The 19,318-nt window shown below is 39.4% G+C and overlaps 2 protein-coding genes across 2 annotated transcripts; both read left to right on the top strand.

Moving 5' to 3' along the window:
• Positions 1-5,511, top strand: si:dkey-12e7.4 (uncharacterized protein LOC558132 homolog). The gene is made up of 6 exons (XM_067588810.1): positions 1-318; positions 561-612; positions 1,052-1,239; positions 3,585-3,758; positions 4,076-4,186; positions 4,464-5,511. Exons 1-6 carry the CDS (start codon positions 163-165, stop codon positions 4,575-4,577), a joined length of 795 nt encoding a protein of 264 aa, XP_067444911.1. The 5' UTR covers positions 1-162; the 3' UTR covers positions 4,578-5,511.
• Positions 5,512-7,361: 1,850 nt separating this feature from the next.
• syt19 (synaptotagmin XIX) lies at positions 7,362-17,467 on the top strand. The gene is made up of 9 exons (XM_067588808.1): positions 7,362-7,738; positions 9,561-9,795; positions 9,904-9,977; positions 11,403-11,522; positions 12,634-12,819; positions 13,163-13,312; positions 13,855-13,974; positions 14,849-14,960; positions 15,047-17,467. The coding sequence occupies exons 2-9, from the start codon at positions 9,594-9,596 to the stop codon at positions 15,352-15,354; spliced, it is 1,272 nt and encodes a 423-aa protein (XP_067444909.1). The 5' UTR covers positions 7,362-7,738; positions 9,561-9,593; the 3' UTR covers positions 15,355-17,467.
• Positions 17,468-19,318: the final 1,851 nt, after the last annotated feature.

The following is a 19,318-nucleotide window of genomic DNA, read 5'->3' as shown; positions in this document are numbered from 1 at the left end:
CAATCAGAGGCAGAGTAGGGCGGGTCATGACTTTGCCATCCTAGGAAAAAAAGGCCTGTCGGAAGATCCCTAGGGATTTAGCAAAGCTCTGTCACGAGAAATAGCTGGGAGGAAAGTTCACCCACCGGACGTCGAGTGCAGCACTAGTTAGAGCTCACATTAATGATGAGTGGTGCCATGAATTTTAAAAACTGCGGCTCGGTGCTAGTAACGGGAGCCAGCCGGGGTCTCGGTCTGCAGATAGTCGACACCCTGGCGACTGGAGGAGTGTCACCCGGTAAGATTATAGCCACGACCAGAAACCCCGCCAACGCGCAGGTAAACACCGACACCTGAAGTGTCCTGAAAAGCCAACTGTCCCGCAGTTACCGCATGTAGTGCATTTAACATGGTTGTTAAAGGGTCATGACGACAGTAAGTCGACATTGATAACGTGTGAAGGAGCATTAAGTAGTGAAATAAAGTTAAACGTTTGCAGCCATCACACCAGATGGCGCCATTGTTCCATAACTGGATATTTGTCAGTGAACAATGACCAGAGCTGTGCTTTTCATTCACAGAAACTTCAGGAACTGGCAGAGAAATATCCCAATATCCACATAATCACTATGGGTAAGACTCAGAAGAAGAACGGTTGGTGTGTGTTTACAGATAGTGAATGGTTGAAAAACCAACATAGACACAAAACTCACACTAGACAACACACAGGCCTGTGTGTTACTGTGGCAAATAAATCATTTCATTTTTATGTCTGATTATTAACATGAGACATCCCTCATGGTGTTATTCAGACATGTTTATTGGCAATAAACTCCAATATGTATATTTACTTGCACATTCCTTCTTAAACACGTCGGCCTCAAAAATCACACATATTCAAACAGTACACATCCTATACACACCAGAGATATTTGAAGTTAAATTGAAAGCATTGAGTCATTTATTTATTATTTTTTCCCCTTCTAATAATATTCAGATTGTATTTTCTTCTGTTTTGATTAGTTTTTGTTTGGTTCTGGTGATTTGCAGTGTTGATATGTCTCTCTATCAGATGTAGTGAGCCAGGAGAGCATAGAGAAGTCTGCAGAAGAGGTGCAGCAGCTGGTACAAGAAGAGGGTCTGAACTGCCTGATAAACAATGCAGGGATCAATGTGGTGGCTGACTTTCATACTGTTACTGCCGAGAAGATGATTGAGAACTTCCACACTAATGCTGTGGCTCCTCTGATGATCACCAAGGTAATGTTTCCTGCATGAATTGTGTAATTCTTGTCAAATTGGGTGTAGTAGATCAGCAACTTAGTTTTGTTTAGAAGCTCCCACTTCACCAGACAGTGAGATAAAAAAGAAAATAAACCACCCTTTATTTGTATTTAGTCAGCAGGAGCAGGACCAGTGAGTAGCTCATTTTCTAAATGCTGCAACTAAAACAAAAAAATGACCTTGGTGAACAGAAGTTACACAAACCCCCCTAGCCCAGGGCAGACTGCATTTCATAAATATTAATTAAAAGTCTGGTTTCACTCGGCCTCAGAGTGCATGGTGGACTGCAGAGCAGCACCCTGAGCTGGTAGAAATTTAGGGACCTGATCAAAAACATGTCAGCAGGGCAGATGCCTGCTGACATAGAGCTTAATAAATCACATAAAGCAGAAACTTGCCATTGCACTGCTCTCTGTGGACTGGGACTTTGGAATATCTTTTGCTTCATATTAATTAACATATTTTACTAAAATGCAAAGACAATACATAACCGAGAGAACAAAGTGGGTCTTCCTGATAACCCTTTTATCTTGCCATAAACATGCTTTGAAACAATCCCCCTTTTTGGCGAGAGCTGTCATATCCAGATATCTGTTGTTACCTTATTGAATATTGTTTTTGTAATCATTTGTCATATATTTCACCAGTCAAACAAACAAACAAAACAAAAACATTACAGATTCAGGCGACCCATACACTGTGTTCATTAATATGATACAAGCCTGATGATACAGCACATAGTCTTTGGATTTAATCTCCAGCTGTTTTTACTTTTTGTGTCATTAACAGTGCTGATAAGATGGTGCATCTGCTTGAAGAAAATCAGTACCACGAGGGTTGTCTCAAATCAAATCCTTGCAGTGTTCAAGCTATAATATATAACTATTCTGCATTAAAATGTCTAAAAACAACCAGACCTATGTTTATTATTTTTTGATATTTTGTTAAGTTGTGTACTTACATTATCTCAAATGTTTTCAAACCCAGTGAAATCAGCAATTTAAATCAAGATAATGGTCCGGTTCATTTGGTAGCCTGTCAGTAGCGTCATTCCCCTTCTACCAAAGTGTATAGGCATACAAGATAAAACATTGCCGTTGTGTTTGCCCGCCACAAACTGTCATAAATTGACTTTTATTCAGTTTTAAGTCACATTTTTAAGAAAAACTTTTTAGATCTTCGTTGTTTTTAACTGTATCTTTTAATCGGATGAAGGATTCTAGTCATCAGACGTCTGGATCTTAAATTATCAATGAAACAAGCTGAGCAAACGTTAGCAGCAGCTCACCTAACAGCCCTTCCCAGACGTCCTCTTTCTGCCAAACAGTGTCAGAGAAACACTGATTTAAAAAAAATCAAAAAATTTTTAAGTGACACTGCCTTATTTAGTGTTTTTACCGGTTTTAATCCCTGTGTACATTTGTTTTGGAGAGGAGGAGACCTCTGTGGATAATTCAGCTCCTGGTAAAGACCTGCTGAACCTCTGTATCTTAAGTTATCAGAGAAACAAGCTTAGCAAACGTTAGCAGCAGCTCAGCTAGCAGCCCCTATCGGACGTCCTCTTTCTGCCGAACAGCATCAGAGAAACACCAATTTTTTTTTTTTTTTTTTTACATGAAACTGCTTTATTCACTGTTTTTACCTGTTTCAATCACCGTGTCTGTTTGTTCTGGAGAGGAGGAGACCTCTGTGGATAATTCGGTTCCTGGTTAAAACATCCTCAACAATGAATACTGGAGTAATCCTATCCCAGAGAATCTGGTTGTATAACAATGAAGTTAACAATGCCCATGTTCCCATGCTACTTCACACCGTCATCACACTCTGTCTTTTGTTATTGTTTTGATTGAGAGACTCTTAGCAGCTGAAATTACATATTTTGCGTTTAAGTAATCACCTCATTAGTACTGCTGTGAATGCAGACCATTTCTCTCTGAGGTGGGAATGCTGCCACCAGAGGGCAACACTGTTCCTCACATACAGTTTGAAATGTTTTACTCTCAATAGGAATATTCTAGCCTTTGTCTAAATTGCAAGATTTGATGAAGTATTAACACTTTTTTTCTTTAAAGTGTCTAGTTTGCAGCTCTGTGTTATATTTATTTACAGTGTTATATTCTGTGCATGTGTAGTAAGGTCAATAATATTGATTTCATATATCAAAACATTAAATGATTATGTGTTATTAACCAGACACCATCACTAATAATTGTCACAAAATGTTAATGAAAAACTCATGTAATAATCTTTTTAAACATATTGATTGGAGCTGCATCTCTTGAAATCCTCAACTGTGATGTGGGTTTTTCTGCTTCTGTCAGGCCTTCCTGCCTCTGTTGAAGCGAGCTGCATCCAGAGGAGGAGCAGGTGGTGCAGGAAGCATGGGTATCCAGAGAGCAGCCGTCATTAACATGACCTCTCTGCTGGGCTCTGTGGAACTCAACTGGGGGGAGAGGGCCAACAACTTCAAATGGTACCCCTACAGGACGTCCAAGGTATCGTTATCACCTGACGATGAATGATGTGTCATACCAGTTAATAAAGTAAAGGACAAGATTGTTAAGGCATGCGAGGTAGGTTCTGATACAGAAAGGGAGGTCAGGCTGTTTCAAATGGTTGGATATTGTGTTTGTGTCCTGGTAAATGAAAGTCATAAGCATCTCTTCTGATTAAACATTTTTGCAACAATGGATTTCAGGGAAATGCTGGATCCCCACTGATCACATGCTGCGGTGTTGGGTTTATATTGCACACTAGTGTGTTGAGTTTTGCATTGTGCTGCATCCTATCTTGTTTCTGCTTGCCTTCTCAGAGTGCCCTAAACATGGTGAGTCGCTGTATGGCTGTAGACCTGGAGCCTGATGGGATTCTCTGTATGGCTATACATCCTGGCTGGGTCCGCACTGACATGGGGGGGTCTGAGGTAAAGGCCTACTCCGAGTAAAATTAACTTTCTGTGAATACACTCAAGCCCTTTTTTAATCTACACTAGTGAGAAAAATATTCCAGAGAATTAATTTGACTAAAATGTGTCAGCTGTTAAAACATGATGTGTAGAATGAATGGTGTTTTAAACTCCAAACATTCAAAAGCATTTGCACATTCAGGTGTCCTGAGTGATGTGTATAGAAATCATTATGTTAATGTTTCTTTGAAGTGTTTCTGAATAGAAAAATTTGTTTTTATCCATCTCTTTCCAGGCTCCACTGAGTTCAGAGGAGAGCGTTTCATCCATCTTGTCTGTGATTGGTGGACTGACTGAGAAGGATCATGGGTCATTTCTGAACTTTACGGGAGAGCCATTACCTTGGTGACCCTGATCACCACAGTAATGAGTAGAATGATTATGAGCTCTATTGACTGACCTTAATGATGATTTAGTCAGTTATGATTAACTTCAGCTATGCAAAGATGAGTGCATCAATGACTTAGACCAATGGGTAAAATTAAGATGATGTTGAAGTTTTCATAAGTAGATGGGTGGGGTTTGGTGTGCAGCTTGTTTTTTTTATATTCCATACTGTACATACGGTATACTGTATCTGAGCTGTGTTCAAATGCAAACATAAAATGTTATATTTCATTGATCTGATAGCACACCAAAGTCACCATACCAGCCAAATAGACAAGACTGGGTTAAAAGGTCTTAACAGGAAACCCTCTCTGTGTATCTCTTACCATCTCCAAGCGGAGGTGTCATGGCCACATATTTGCCACACTGAGTATCACCCTAAAACAACAGTTTTATAATCCAGTGTTGATACATATAGATTTTTTTCCTCTGGTCCAACTTTGTGTATGTGGTCCTGTGCTGCATCCATCTCAAACACTAGAAAGTTACTTTTAAATTGCAAACTGTTAAAGATGTATGGTTAAAGTCTCTAGAATATTGAAATTTACTAAAGTGGTCTGTTTGCTCTCTTTTACCTTACCTGTCAGTCAGTAGAGTATCATATGTACAGTATATCAAGTTTGTGTGAGGATGTACAAAAGTTAAGTGACTCATCTGCAGTGAGCTCTTCCTACAGTTTACACCACAAACTAAGAATATAATGTTTTACTGTACTAAACTCCACTAATTTACCATGTTTGCACTAACTTACACTGCTGTTGCTGGAAAATATATAAGCTAAGTTTAAGGACAGTTAATTTAGAAATGTTTTACATATTTTTGAGATTATTACTGTTTATAGTGTTTGATTTTAGCATATTGTTATAAAACCATAATAAAAGTTTGACTGTCTATAAGCATGTCTTCTATTAGACAAGTTCTGTTATGACACGATACAAGTTTTCTGTCATGTCGTTGATGTTTCCATGAACTATATGATCATATGATGATGAATTTTTTTACAGATACATGGACCCAAAATGATGAAGCCTACTGATTTTGGTGATTCTATAGCTTTTCCTTTGGCACCATTATGAGTTTGACATTTGGGTCTTTTAGTGAAATATCTCAAAAGCTATTGGATGGATTGTCATGAAATTTGATACAGATAACCATGTTGCCCAGAGGATGCAATATAATGACTTTTCATTTAGCACTATAATCAAATCCCATTTTTAACTTATGGGCAGAGGACTTTGAGAAGAGGGTTAGCAGGTTGCTATGGAAGTGGCAGGGACTACCATGGAGTCTGAGCAGCGTTTCCCTATACAAGCAGAACAACAAGCAGAAGCTCCCCTCAGCAGCCTGAATTCATGGTGACCCGTACTAGGGAGGTTCTGCAATACTGAGAGTCCTGCGACCCAAAAGTTTCTCAGGCTGGCATTGAGGTCAGGACAGGATGGAAGTGGAGGGCAGCAGAGGCCGTGGATGTCGCTGAGTCACAGCTAAGGCACAGGGTGCTGATGGGCTCAGTGTCTCATGGAAGGGCTGGCCTGGGTAGCAGCCTACCACTTCACTGCAACAAGGTGCAGGAAAAGGACGAGGTCGTGGATCTAGGATGAGGTGCAAGCATCAGTTGAGGAGGAGCGAGCCAGCAGGATGGTTGGAATGCAGCAGCACGGAGCCTGGACAAGATGGAAGCAAGCGGTGGAGTTCAAAGATACTGAAGTGATGTAATCAAGTTTGCATCAAGGTGGCTGTGGATCAGGAGAGGAGAGGGGTGGATGGAGTAAACTACCTGGACACAAGCTTGGGCTTGGTCAGCCCCAACTGGCTCGCCTGGTCGAGGGTTTCTGATTGTTGAAAGACTCAAAACACCCAATGACCCCAGGTAACATCACTGATGATGTATCCAGGTGCATCACAAGATGCAGTGAAACATCTCAACATCTACTTGATGGAATGGTACAACATTTTCTACAGTCATTCATAGTACCTATGTAGACCCGAGTTGTCCTCTAACGCCATGATGAGGTTGACATTTGTGGTTTTGAATGAAATGTCAAAAAAATGATTTTGTACAGACATTGCTGTCCTTCAGTATAGCCTCATGGAGCCATTAGTATGCCTGTGCCCTCTTGTTAATTGCTTGGTATGTGAGTAAGTGAGCCTAGCAGACCAACAGTGTCAAACAAGGAAACCAGGAAGTTTTGCCAAAATGGTTTTCTTCCTCATTCTTGGAATGTCAAGTTAGGGTTATCTAATGATTTATCTTTCAGCAAGGTGACTCGACAGCATGCTCTTATTTGTTTGTCTCCCTTTGTATGCCTCTCTGTCAGCGGGCAGTTCTACAAAATAATTGGTGACAAACCTGCAAGATAATGATGACAATGAAAAGCTTTTTGGACAAAAGTCATGTGAAAACATGATCTTGTGTCAGTGGCACGTTACAATTAAAGCGAGGTGAGAGTGTGTCTTATCATTGTCCGTTTACTGCACCTGTAGCTGGTTTGGCTACAGTTACATGATAACAGCTCCTTTATCACAAGGCACAGCTGAAGTCGAACATGAAAGTGTATTTAACAGCTAACCACGTGAATTTATTGGATATAATATTGACTTGAAGGTGCAGTAGACATGTTGACTGAGGTGTACAGAAACAACAAGCAGTCCCTGTGGTACCTGGGGGCGATCGCAGGGGCACGGCTTATCACCAGCCCAGGTGCAATGATTTGACATAATGCTTTAATCCCCCAGTAGTTTGTTTGTAGAAGTTGTCTGACCTGAACGCTCAGCTAGCAGACCTGCAGAGGAATCTTTAAGAAGAAGAGAGCTGGAGATATGGCCATGTCAAGCTCCCTGAAATGTCATGTAAATGTAATCAAACCAGTTTGCCCAGAATGGTGTACAGGAAGTCATGTGCTGGGTGTGTGTGAGTATGTATGAAGAGAGACGAGAGAGAGGGAGGGAGTTTGCCTAGAGTGCCAAAACAGGACGAACAGTTATGTGATAAGGAGCTACTTTGAATTTCTCACAAGTTCTTTTGTTTCTGTGAAAATTTAAGAGCTCACAACATGGATTTATAGTACAGCAGAAGGTGTGCATTCCTGAAGAAAAAGATGGCATGAGTTTTCATTAGTGAAGGTAAATATTTATTTCTGTCTAATGTATTTATTTATGTATAGTTCATGATTCAAGTAACGGCAACAGTAGGCCTGTACTCTAATGGAACAGGTTATCAGAGACAAGCAGGAGAAATGTTACACAGGTAGTCTATGAAATTGCTTATAGCTATCGATAATAGTTATGTATAACCACTTCACATGCACTTTATGATAAAGTATAACTGTCTTTTCTCTTCACAAGTCTTTTAAAATCTATATAGTGGCCTCCAGAAGGGTTTCAGCTGTGACATTGTTTACTCCACTATTCTTAACTTTTGTGTATCACTACAATATCTGAATTGCTGAAGTTTTTTGTGTTTTAATATGAATACTAGCTGTACCTTTGTAGAATTGTTTTGCATTAAGTGTTAGCAGGGCAAGAGCTATTTGACTAAACTCTTTCTGATAGGAGATAATCATGTCTGTCTGACCAGGCCACAACTGCACCAGTTTTCTTTACCTCAAAGAATAATCCAACTGGTGAAGTATGTCCCAGAAATTAGCAGCCACCTGTTAATCATAATCTTAATACACAACATTATGTTTGTGCATGTCTGGGCTTTTAAGTGAGAATACGGGTATTAAGGGCGCCAGCCATGTGTGTAACTTTGGTAAAGAAATATTAGAACATTTTAAAACAATTTAAGAAGTTTGCAAGGCTGAAAATAGCCTATATCTTTGCCTAATTACATTCTTCTTCTTCCTCCTCTTTTTTTTGCCTATAAGCGCAAATTAGTAGTATCATTAATGATGGCTCTGTTATATTCAAGTGTCCCAGTAAGGCATGACAGTGTCACAGTGAACTCAGCATGCACAATACCAGGAGCCTGACACTAAAGCAGCTAAATGGTATTCAGCCATCATCATTTTATTATTTACGCATGACCGTTTTGTGACATGTCAAAAGGTAATCTGTGAAAAAGGCTTTGGCTACATTAGTGTGTAATACATTTAAGACATACTTTGTCACATAGGATCCTAAATGAACAAAAAAACTTTAGGGCTGCTGTCATTGTCAATTCATCAGTTTACTTTTTTATTATTATTTTTGATTCACTGATTAATTGTATAGCCTGCAAGATACCAAAATAAACAGAGAACGTCAGTAAATTCTCACATTTGAGAAACTGGAACCTACAAATGTGTGGCATTTTTACATGAAAAAATTATAAAGTGTGACGATTAATCAGTCAGCAAATTGTTGTAGATTTACTTTCCATTGGTCTAATGATCATTTCAGAAGTAACTCCTATACCTTGGATGTAGCCTACAATCAATTTTTTTTTTTTTTTGCATTTCAGGCCAGTTGGCACCAATTCCTGATGCTTGATGTATGTAGTCTTAAACTTAATACACAATCTCCTAAATAGCAAAGAAATCCAGACCACCATCACTCACCATGTCCTTTTCTCCTTTGTTTCTTTGGTATTGCTTGGCTTAAATCTACAAGATCTGCTGGTTAATAAACATGAGCTGGCTGTGTGTTTGGGTGTACTGATGTCACTTCTCATGATTTCTTGGATATTGTTAACCCAGGTTACCTTTCACTACCATTTGGACCTGTCTAGCCCAGGGATAGGAGTTGTACGCAAAGTTGAATCATTAATGCCAACTTGCAATTGTTAGCTAATATGACTGCTTTAGTTGCAATTCACTACTGCCACTCACAGTAAATGAATACAGTTTATTGCTGTCCAATGGCTGAACCCCCAATGTGGTTACTAGAGGGACTATTATGTGACCTCAAAGTTCTATAATCTACCGTACAGTTCCCTCACATGGTCTGTACTCCTGTGTTGCAGCTCTATGTGTAGGCCACATGGAGGTAGAGAGTCATGGTGACACTGGTGGACTTTCCTGCCCCTGTGGAGCCGCTGTCAGCTGCTGGAGAGCTAAAGATGCCCTTCTCAGACACAATCAAGTACTGCATCCTGGGCATCTCCATCACACTTCTTCTGCTGGCGTTGGGCATTTTGGCCTGGCAGGCCTTCAGATGCTGCACACACAAGCACACTGCATACACTCAGCAAGATACAGGTGAGTAGGGTTCAGATTACAATACCAAACAGTACAGAGCAACTGGGTGATGTTTGGTATCTGACCAAGAGAGTGATCACCAGAACATGTGTCTGATCTTTACTGTAGTGAATAGTGAACCGCTGTACTCAGCTGGCAGGTCCACAACAGCAAGACACTACTCAGGATCTCCAAGTACTAAGGTAAGAGGAAATAGAGGCAAAATCCATTTCAGTTCTGGTGAGCCTAGATGTGAGGAATGTGGATAGCAAATAATACATATTTGTATGTGACCACATGGTCTTCTGTGGCTATCCTACTGTATCAGGAATCCCAGAATTCAAAGCAACACCTTAACTGTATATTATTAGCCTTTCTAATAGGAGGGGGGAGGGGGGAGGGGGGAGTCCCCTGTGCTTTATGAAAACTGACTTTGAAACACTGAGTTAGGAGTTAAAGGTCAACTTAATCACATTCAGTTTCAAGCCAGTGCATACAATTGTGACTTAGAAATTCCACACGACATTAAATCATTCAACAGCTGAAATTCAAGTGCATGAAATTGAAATGTTATATGTGGGTACTAATCTCTTTACATGCATGACTGGTTTGAGTTATACATTGTAAGTGCACACAGTTTGAAATGTGACTGGTTTATATACATTATATACCAGCAGGGTGATAAGATAATTTGGCATTCTGTGGTTTCATTTTAGTGGAAAAATATAGAATATTTGAAAAAGAAAAAGACCAAATTTTAAAAGTATTTTTAAGAGGAAATCTGAGCATGGAGAGAAATGTAGGACATTTTCAAGTACAGTGACAGTGGCAAAAAATCACAGAATCAAGGAACTCTCCCTGGAAAATGTGGATGATGTGATGATGATGCCAATGGAGGTCTACCAGAGACCTGATTGTTTTTTAAGTATGACAGGACTGTACCAAGGAATTTGTGTTAATTCCTGTGCAAACATTCACATAGCATCACTAGTTTTTACAGGTAGAAAATGTCAACTGAGCCTCTCGCTTACTGAATACTGAAGGAAACCTTTAGTTTACTGTAGATTGCTATCTGGGCATGGATATGTTTAACATTACTACTAAAATATCTGTAAGAGGAGTCAGGTTGGTTTTGTGCACAGAGTTAACCACAGGCTGAGTGAGATACCTCTGTAGATATTATGCTCTCCTACATGAGCTGTGTTTGAGAATAACATTTTATTGGGCTTCTTTCTTGATTCCTTCCTACCACATGACTAATGTGTCAGTAAAAGTCCTACTGAGTGTAATAACAATCAGTAGTTTATTACAGTGTTTGGACAGGGTCTCTGACAGCTTTAGTGAATATTTAACATTATTAGCTTCACAAATGTTTGATTCATCCACATATATTAATCAAAGGTTGACTGTAAATATTGTGTGACACCTATATTGTTAGGTGTTCCTATTATTTTGTTTGGAGATGTGCTAAATAAGCAGCACTGTCTATGTACAGAAGATTAATGAGAACATTGTTTAAACAAAGAAGACTTGTCACAAGTCAAATAAAGCCAAACTGGAGGCGTAATAAAAACACCACTGATAGAAATGTAATGTGTGTTGTGTGTGTGTGCGCACGCTCTCTCTAGGTAGTGGATGTCGGTATGGAGGTCTGCAGGCTGAGCCGCTGTTTGTCTCAGGCCTCGTTTCCCTCCTCAGAATCAATCCTGGCAGATGGGGACATGGGGGAGCAGGCCAATATTAGAAAGGTAATAGACATTGCCGCATAATCTTGTTGTCAAGTGACAATGTTGCAGCTCCAATTACTTTTTTAAAATTCTCTTTATCTAATGGCGTATGCACTTCCTGTCTTCAAATACTACTTAAGCCTCCCCTTACAACTATATTTTACCCAGTGAGTATGGAATAGGTCTCATACATTAAATGGCTTATGTACATCATAAATGGCCATTAAGCTTTGTGAGACCTATTTCCTACTCATTGTGTTGTAAGGGAGGCTGATGCAGTTTTTGGACATATACTATATAACAGGATTCCCATAGCAGACACTATTGATGAGGTGTTTTTCTCTTAACAATACAGCTATGCCAGCAGCTCTGTGAGGCTGTACTTGGCACAGTATTCATTTGAGCTTATTGCTAACATCAGCACACCAGCATGTTTACTGCTTCATGCTACATGCCAACTCACACTGACAATGCTAACATGCTGATGTTTAGTTGGTAATACAGGGTCACCATCTTAGTTTACCTTTTTAACATTCTAAAATGTAATAACTTAACACAGACGACGGGAATGTCATCAGTTTTGCAGGTATTTGGTCATAAACAAAAGTATTTGGCAGATTACAATTTTAACCTGATGATGGTGCTAGATGAATAATCAGGGGGAGACCAAGGTTATAAAGATCCATCCTCTAGTGACCCATACTGTACCTGCAGCAAATTTCACAGTAATTTATCCTAAAGATATTTCATGAATGTCTCTACCAAATTTCATGGCAATCCATCAAGTAGTTTTTGAGTTATTTCAGTCAGGACTAAAGTGGTGGACCAAGCGGAAGACTGACAGACCACTAACATGGCTAAAAATACTGTATTCAGATTGTAAACTGTGTGCTGAACATTTGTATTTATTATATTTTTCCATTTTCTGGCTGCTGGCACATGTTAAGGATTTGTTTGGATATGTGGGCTACTTGTTATTCCTGACGTCTACCTTGTTAGATGTTATATTTTAACTGAAATGTCTGAAAATCTCCCTTTTATCTATTAAGATTAACATAGGATTAAACACTAAAAGAAAAATACACTGCAAGTTTTTAAGCAATGTCAACAGCGCTATATCTTCTTATACCAGGTCGATGGATCGATACGATTCTCCGTCTACTATGACCGGCTGCAGTCCCTTCTGGTGGTCACCGTCTTGGAGGCGGAGGGGCTACTGGAACAAAGCCAGATCCGCAGCCTCCAGCCATTTGTCAAGCTAAGACTCATGTGGGCAGGATCAAACAGTGGGGAAGTGGAGAGCAGTACGGATGAGGAGGTAATTGATCTGCAAAAATGTCAGTAATACTCATTCAACCTTGCAATTGCAAAGCTCAATCAAATGAGTGACATCATTAAATTAAGTTCCGGGCAAAAGAATCATCAGCAGCATCTTAAAGGGGGAAATATACATACTTCTGATTAAGACGGATGACATTAAGATTTTACCGAACCTTGCGTGCATATTGAAGATGCACTGAGTTCTTGATTTTGTCTGCTATAGACCTGTTGCTTTGTACACAAGTACGTCAACACTGCCCCTCAGTTTCTCATTTAAAACCTCGTTGCGGTGTCTTTGTACTGTATAAAGGTGTTATGGATTACTGCTGTGATCCTCTCAGGGTGAAGGGATGCCGCCTGTGATGTGGACAGTGCTGCAGGAGTGGCAGACGCGAATTGTGAAAGGCACCTGTAACCCTTTGTTTGGAGACCAGTTCAGCTGTGTTCTGTGCGAGGATAAGGAGCTTCATCACATCAACCTCAGGATGGAGGTCCTGCAGCACACACATGTCACACTCTCAGTATCTCTTAAATTATAGTAGGTTGGGGGCCAGACTGAAAAGAGATACTTTATTTTACAACCCAATCTCACAGTTCTGCAAGTAGTTTACTTGCACTTGGGTGAAATACAATCTGCTAGGAACCAGAGACTTAAAATTTGTTTTGTGCATTAGTCAGTAGGTCTGAATACTAATTAAGCAGATGACACTAAGTTAGCTGCGACACTGTACAACTGATCTAAAAACTTAAACTAATAATACACTCCCAAGTCTACAATGAATAAAATTATATGTTGATTACATCTTAGCTGTCTTATCACCATGTCAAAGAAACAGTGCTACTGTCATTCTGCCCTACATACATTGCTCTAAGATACGTATTGGATACTTTATATTGTAGCCAGGATAGTCATGTTTAACACACACAACACAGTTGAAGAAACACGACCTAAGCAGAGGAACATGTGTGTTTTTGTGTGTGTTATTCTTTAAATAAACTGTCTGTCCTTCATATGTCTGTGTGTGTGTCTCAGGTGAGGGACTTTGATAAATTCTCCAGACACACAGTGTTGGGAGAGGTGAGGGTTCCTATAGGGCACCTCAACATCTCCTACCCTCTGGAGCTACAAGAAGATCTGCAGACACCCCAGAAGGTGCAGTAGAACATGAACACACACATACTGCAGAAAGATTTGCACCTGTACCATCATTTATACAAACACACACACACATGTGCAATCAAATAGGAATGTTTCTCTCACTTTTAGATTGAAATAGAAGTGAGTTAAGGAATGCCATATACATACACATATTCTTCTTTCCATGTATGACACAAAGTAATACACTGATATGATCTCAATTTCTTTGTTTCCCAAATGTGTATATATATACGTACAATTTGAGTCATTAAACAATTATGATTTTTTTTATCCTTAACCACAAAAACTGGACTACAAAAAATGGATTATACACTTTAGGGCTGCAATTACTGATCATTTTCTCGCTTAATCTATTAATCCTTAGATTGTCCATCCCAGATTCCTAGAGCCCAAGATGTCTTCAAATGTCTGACAGACCAACACCCAAAGATATTCAGTTGGCACTAATATAAATCAGAGAAAAACAGCAAATTCTCACATTGTAGAAGCTGAAAACAGAGACAGCTTGAGTTTTTGTTGTTTTTTTTTACTGATAAACAACTCCAACGAGCAATCAATTATCAAAATTGTTGCAGATTAATTACTAATTAATAGACAAACAATTGCAGCTCTGATACACTTGATTCTAACTCCTAAGAGGAGGAACCTTTTGTTGAATTATAAGTGACAGCAATTATGTATTTAATGTTTTCTTTATACCCCTTTTATTTTATATTCCTTTTTTGTCTTTTCATGTTGTAGTTTGTGTTTCCTATGGGCCTGCAACAATGTCACCATTTTTTAAAAACTGGTTTAATATTTTCTTATTGTACATATGCACGTCAGTGTACATTATGCTGAAGTGTTGATTCACTCACTGTTGTGACAGGATCTTGTAGGAGAAGTGCTTCTGTCATTGAAGTTTCTTCCCACTTCTCAGAGGCTTGAGGTTGGACTGCTAAAGGTCAGAACGGTCCTCACTGACATACGCTCAGATGCAGGTAAATAACAAACACCTATACACAAAAAAACGCTGTCATATCCTTATAACATACAGTTCCTAATTTGCCTTCTCTGTGTTGTACAGCCATGTATGCCAGGATCAGCGTGCAGTGCAACCAGTGCAAGTTGAGGTACCAGAAAACCTCTGCAGTGGCCCGCTGCATGATGACTGTCTTCAATGAGGTTGTCATGTTCTCCTTGCCAGAGGTTCCTCTGGAACAGTGTAAAATTTTGGTTTCTGTATATGAGACTATAACGACTATGAAATCAGCCAAGCGTCTGATTGGACAGTTGACTGTGGGTAAGGAGAAGAGTTTGGAAGACAAGCACTGGAGCCTGATGATGCGCTCAGTCCGTCAGCCAATAGCAAAGTGGCATGGCCTGTTCATTTGAGTTACATCTCATAAAGCCCCTCTCCTGCACTTCCTGGATGCGCATACCTGCTTGTATTTAACTGAAAGCTGTGGTGCTTGTCTGTCAGGCTGTTGAGAGATCTGCACCTGCTTACCTGCAGGTCAAACATGGACTCATCTCCTTCCTGACTTCATAGTGGTCGACAGATCTTTCTGTGTTTAGGACAGTGGCGTGACTGCCCAACTGAAACCTTAGCTCACTCAGTTTACTTATTCATTCACATATCTTTTACCATTCTTTTTTAGCTCCAAATCTCATCATATTGAAAGGGCTCTATGGATCTGACCTTTGCACTCCTTCTATCTAAAGGAGTTTGACTTAGTGTTGCACTTACTATACTGCACTCTGAATAACTGTATTGTTTGTGTTACGTTTATATTTATCTTCAAACTGTGCTCTACTCTGCATTATTAAATCTGTATATCACAACTCTGAATGTTCAGTAAATTTAACAATTTACCATAAATAAGAGTTCAACAAAACACAATATTCATGCTTATACTGAGCAACATACACACACACACACACACACACACACACACACATATATATACACACCAGGGTAGTTGGTAACTAGTCCCTCTTCTCCAGGGACACCCTGTTCACATTTATACAGTTAAACACATTAACAACTGATGTTTATGTATGAAGTGATAAGGTGTTTCGCTTTTAGACTCTCCAATGGATGCACCACAGTAACCTGCATTGATTTAATAAAAGCCCTTTGCTGCCATCTGTTGGTTTAGTATTTTATTTTGTTTGAGACAGCAGATGCATTACTTATGAACTTACTATGAGGTTACACTAAAAAGATGGTGCTTATTGTTGTTGTAAATAAGTTACCATCTTCATCATAACACGATGAACTAATTAATCATTTGGTCTATAAAATGTGAATATATCAATAAACAATGATAAATCCTCATTTTAAGGTAGAGCCCAAATGTTTAACATTCGAATTGTACGTAATTATGTATAAGTTTACAATTAATTTCAGATTTAAAAGAGACTACATGAATTTAAAAATAAAAAGATTAGGTTTAGTGTGAATGCATTGTGGAATCAAATAATTTTTCAATGGTGCAAGTCAGTGGTGCAAAATATCAGTACATTTACTCGAGCACTGTACTTGAGTATAATTTTGAGGTACTTGAACTTGGGTATTTCCATTTTATGTTACTTTATAATTCTACTCTACTACATTTCAAATTAAGATTTTTCATTAAAAATATTTTGAAAAACTTACCATACAATAATGGGTCCCAGCCTTTTTGGCTTTTTCTTTTTTTCTTTTTTCTTTCCTACCTCAGTTATTATCTCAAGACACCCCGGATTTATCTGTAGGCCTTTTGGAGGAGGCCTGGCAGGACTTAAGTACCTGCAGAAATTAAAAGATCCACCTCGGCCAACTAAAGAAGTAAAATCCGTCTTTGACTATGAATTGATGCACCAGTATTACCAATCTAATAATGTAATAATATCTCACAGGTGCCATTTTTCTGCAGAAACAGCTGTAACATTATCCTCCTCCTCCACCACTAGTGGGAGCACAATCACTACATATAGACTGCTCATGGCCGCTGATTAGGCTCCGTTATCCATACTGTAGCCTAGATCTCCATACTGAGTGTTCATCTTCATGTGCAAATACGTGATCAAATAAAAGTATAGTCATGTCTTCTTTAACATCTCCAACAAAATCACGACTATGGCTTATGGTTGTATTCACTGTGTCACCCGGCCCTGTATCACACATGGATGTATAATAAGAGCTGGATGGGGCGCCGCCGCTCAGCCTTGCAGCCAATTTTTCCCAGTGGCCACTCGCGGTATTGCAGCGAAAAATCCACCTGCGGCCCAAAAAGGATTTTCCCCATAGACCACCATTGTAAAAGAGACGCCTGTAAAACTGTTGACAGGATACCTCGAACTGCAAACAATGTCAATAATGACTCTTTCTATTATGAAATTTTGATCCATGGAGGTTTTATATTTGTAAAACTTTCCTCGAGTCGAGAAAAGCGATTTAAAAATCCGTGACGTCATCACAATATACAGTCTATGGGCCGAGCGGGAACTCGCGGGTGGGGCTAGCGGGGGAAACACTACTGCGCATATTCAGTGGGCCGCACAACGCGGAAGCAAACCCGGAAGCTAGAAACTTTTTTGGCGTATACGCCAGGCCAGGCGAGCAATTTCTATAGGACTGATTGGGCGCCATTTTTAGTCCGGTATCCAGCTCTTATAATACATCCATGGTATCACACTATATGTATCACACGGGTCACCGGCACACTGGATATAGACGGCGCATGCGTGACAGATTGAACACCCGCTTTATTTCAAACCCCAGTCCTTTCTTTCAGGGTAAGTCAAGGACCAGTTCACCAAAAAGGCGCCGTAAACTTGAATTCAGATGTGCTAGTTTATCTGTTTAGTTAACAATATCATTACATTGTATATTACTTTATATTTTATTTTAACTGTTTTCTAATTATTTTTGTTTACTCTGGCTAGATTAATTTAGCTTAATTTTAGTCATGTTAGCTATTTTAGCTATTCAAGCTATCCAGCAGTTTGCTAGCAGATAGTGTATAATATAAGCTAGCTTTGCATGTGTAAAAATTGTGAATTTATTTAAGCACAAGTTAGCGTTCGTTCTTGTGCACCTACCTCAATGAAGATAAAAGATTGAGACAATTTTACATTGTCATATTAATGAAACTTTGTCAATGCTAGAACTCTGAACTGCAGCTCAGAGGACATAGCATATGCTGAACTTGTGATATGTAGCCAATAAGGTACTGTAGGATATGTAGAAAATGGTGATGTGGGTTTGTCGCATGTATCAACGCCACCGGTGCAAATTACTCATGGGAAATGGTTTTCTTTAAAGGCCACTAAAAACATATCAAATAAATATTAGATAATTTTTCAAAAAACTGTATCCTAGATCCATATCTAAACCACACAACATATTGTTGAGAAAGCATCTGTTCCAAGGCTATTTTGTTTTTAGAGTAGTGACAGTGAGTGGGAAATTCCAGTTTCACTTTGGCCCTCTATACCTTCTCTCCTTGTTGCCATGATTCACTATTGCTGGAAACAGGATTTAGGACTGAAGACCCACAGGGAGAGTAGTAGACTGTTTTTTGTGACAGTTTACTGAGAGGAAGTGATACATTTACATGGCAGTATTGGCTACCTAGCAACATCAATAGTCTGTCAAACAAGTATGGTTCTCTATTTGTAGTTTCCAACTTACAACTAAACCTTGAATCTCTGGTATAGGAAGGTGGCTAACAGTCAGGTGGCAGAGGTAGAATAGCTAAAAAGACGCAACTAGTAGACAGATTTGGCAGAATCTAGAGGGGGAGAGGGATTTCTTGAAGATACTCCTGAATTCAGGGCAGGCACATTATCACGGACAGGCCTTGGACCAACTAAACAGGGTTAGACACAATTATATCATGGTCAATAAAAACTGCAAGGTTAGTGTGCAACCCCACTATCAGATTTGTATGCTCTTGAAAAGCCACTCAATCAACCTATGCTGGCATAACTCTCTGCGACTGTCATTTTAGGAAAACCATTGCTGTGATCAGTTACTTGTGAGCAGCTAGGCTAGGCCTGGGCCTATCCAGGCCGACACATGGCCACCCCCCATGATTTTCAGTATTTCAACTGGTTGCATGTGCTACAAACTAAGACATCAACCCATAGTAACCATTCTAAAACCAGCATAGAAGCAGAGCGGTTTACTGGAAGTACTGATCAAACTTCAAATATAAATGTTCCCACGAAAATTTTGCCTTTGGTATCCACAGAAAAAACATCCATGTAAGAACCTACAGTTAGCAATGCACCCTTCCGATCTTTTACAGTTTTTCAGGTCAAAATGGCATCAGGGCATGCAAAGTTACTCTCTTGACTTTTTCACCAA

Source organism: Thunnus thynnus, chromosome 5 (assembly GCF_963924715.1).
Source record: "Thunnus thynnus chromosome 5, fThuThy2.1, whole genome shotgun sequence".
Classification (NCBI taxonomy): domain Eukaryota; kingdom Metazoa; phylum Chordata; class Actinopteri; order Scombriformes; family Scombridae; genus Thunnus; species Thunnus thynnus.
Note: the sequence above shows the minus strand (reverse complement) of the source record. Positions and strands in the feature narration are given on the sequence as shown.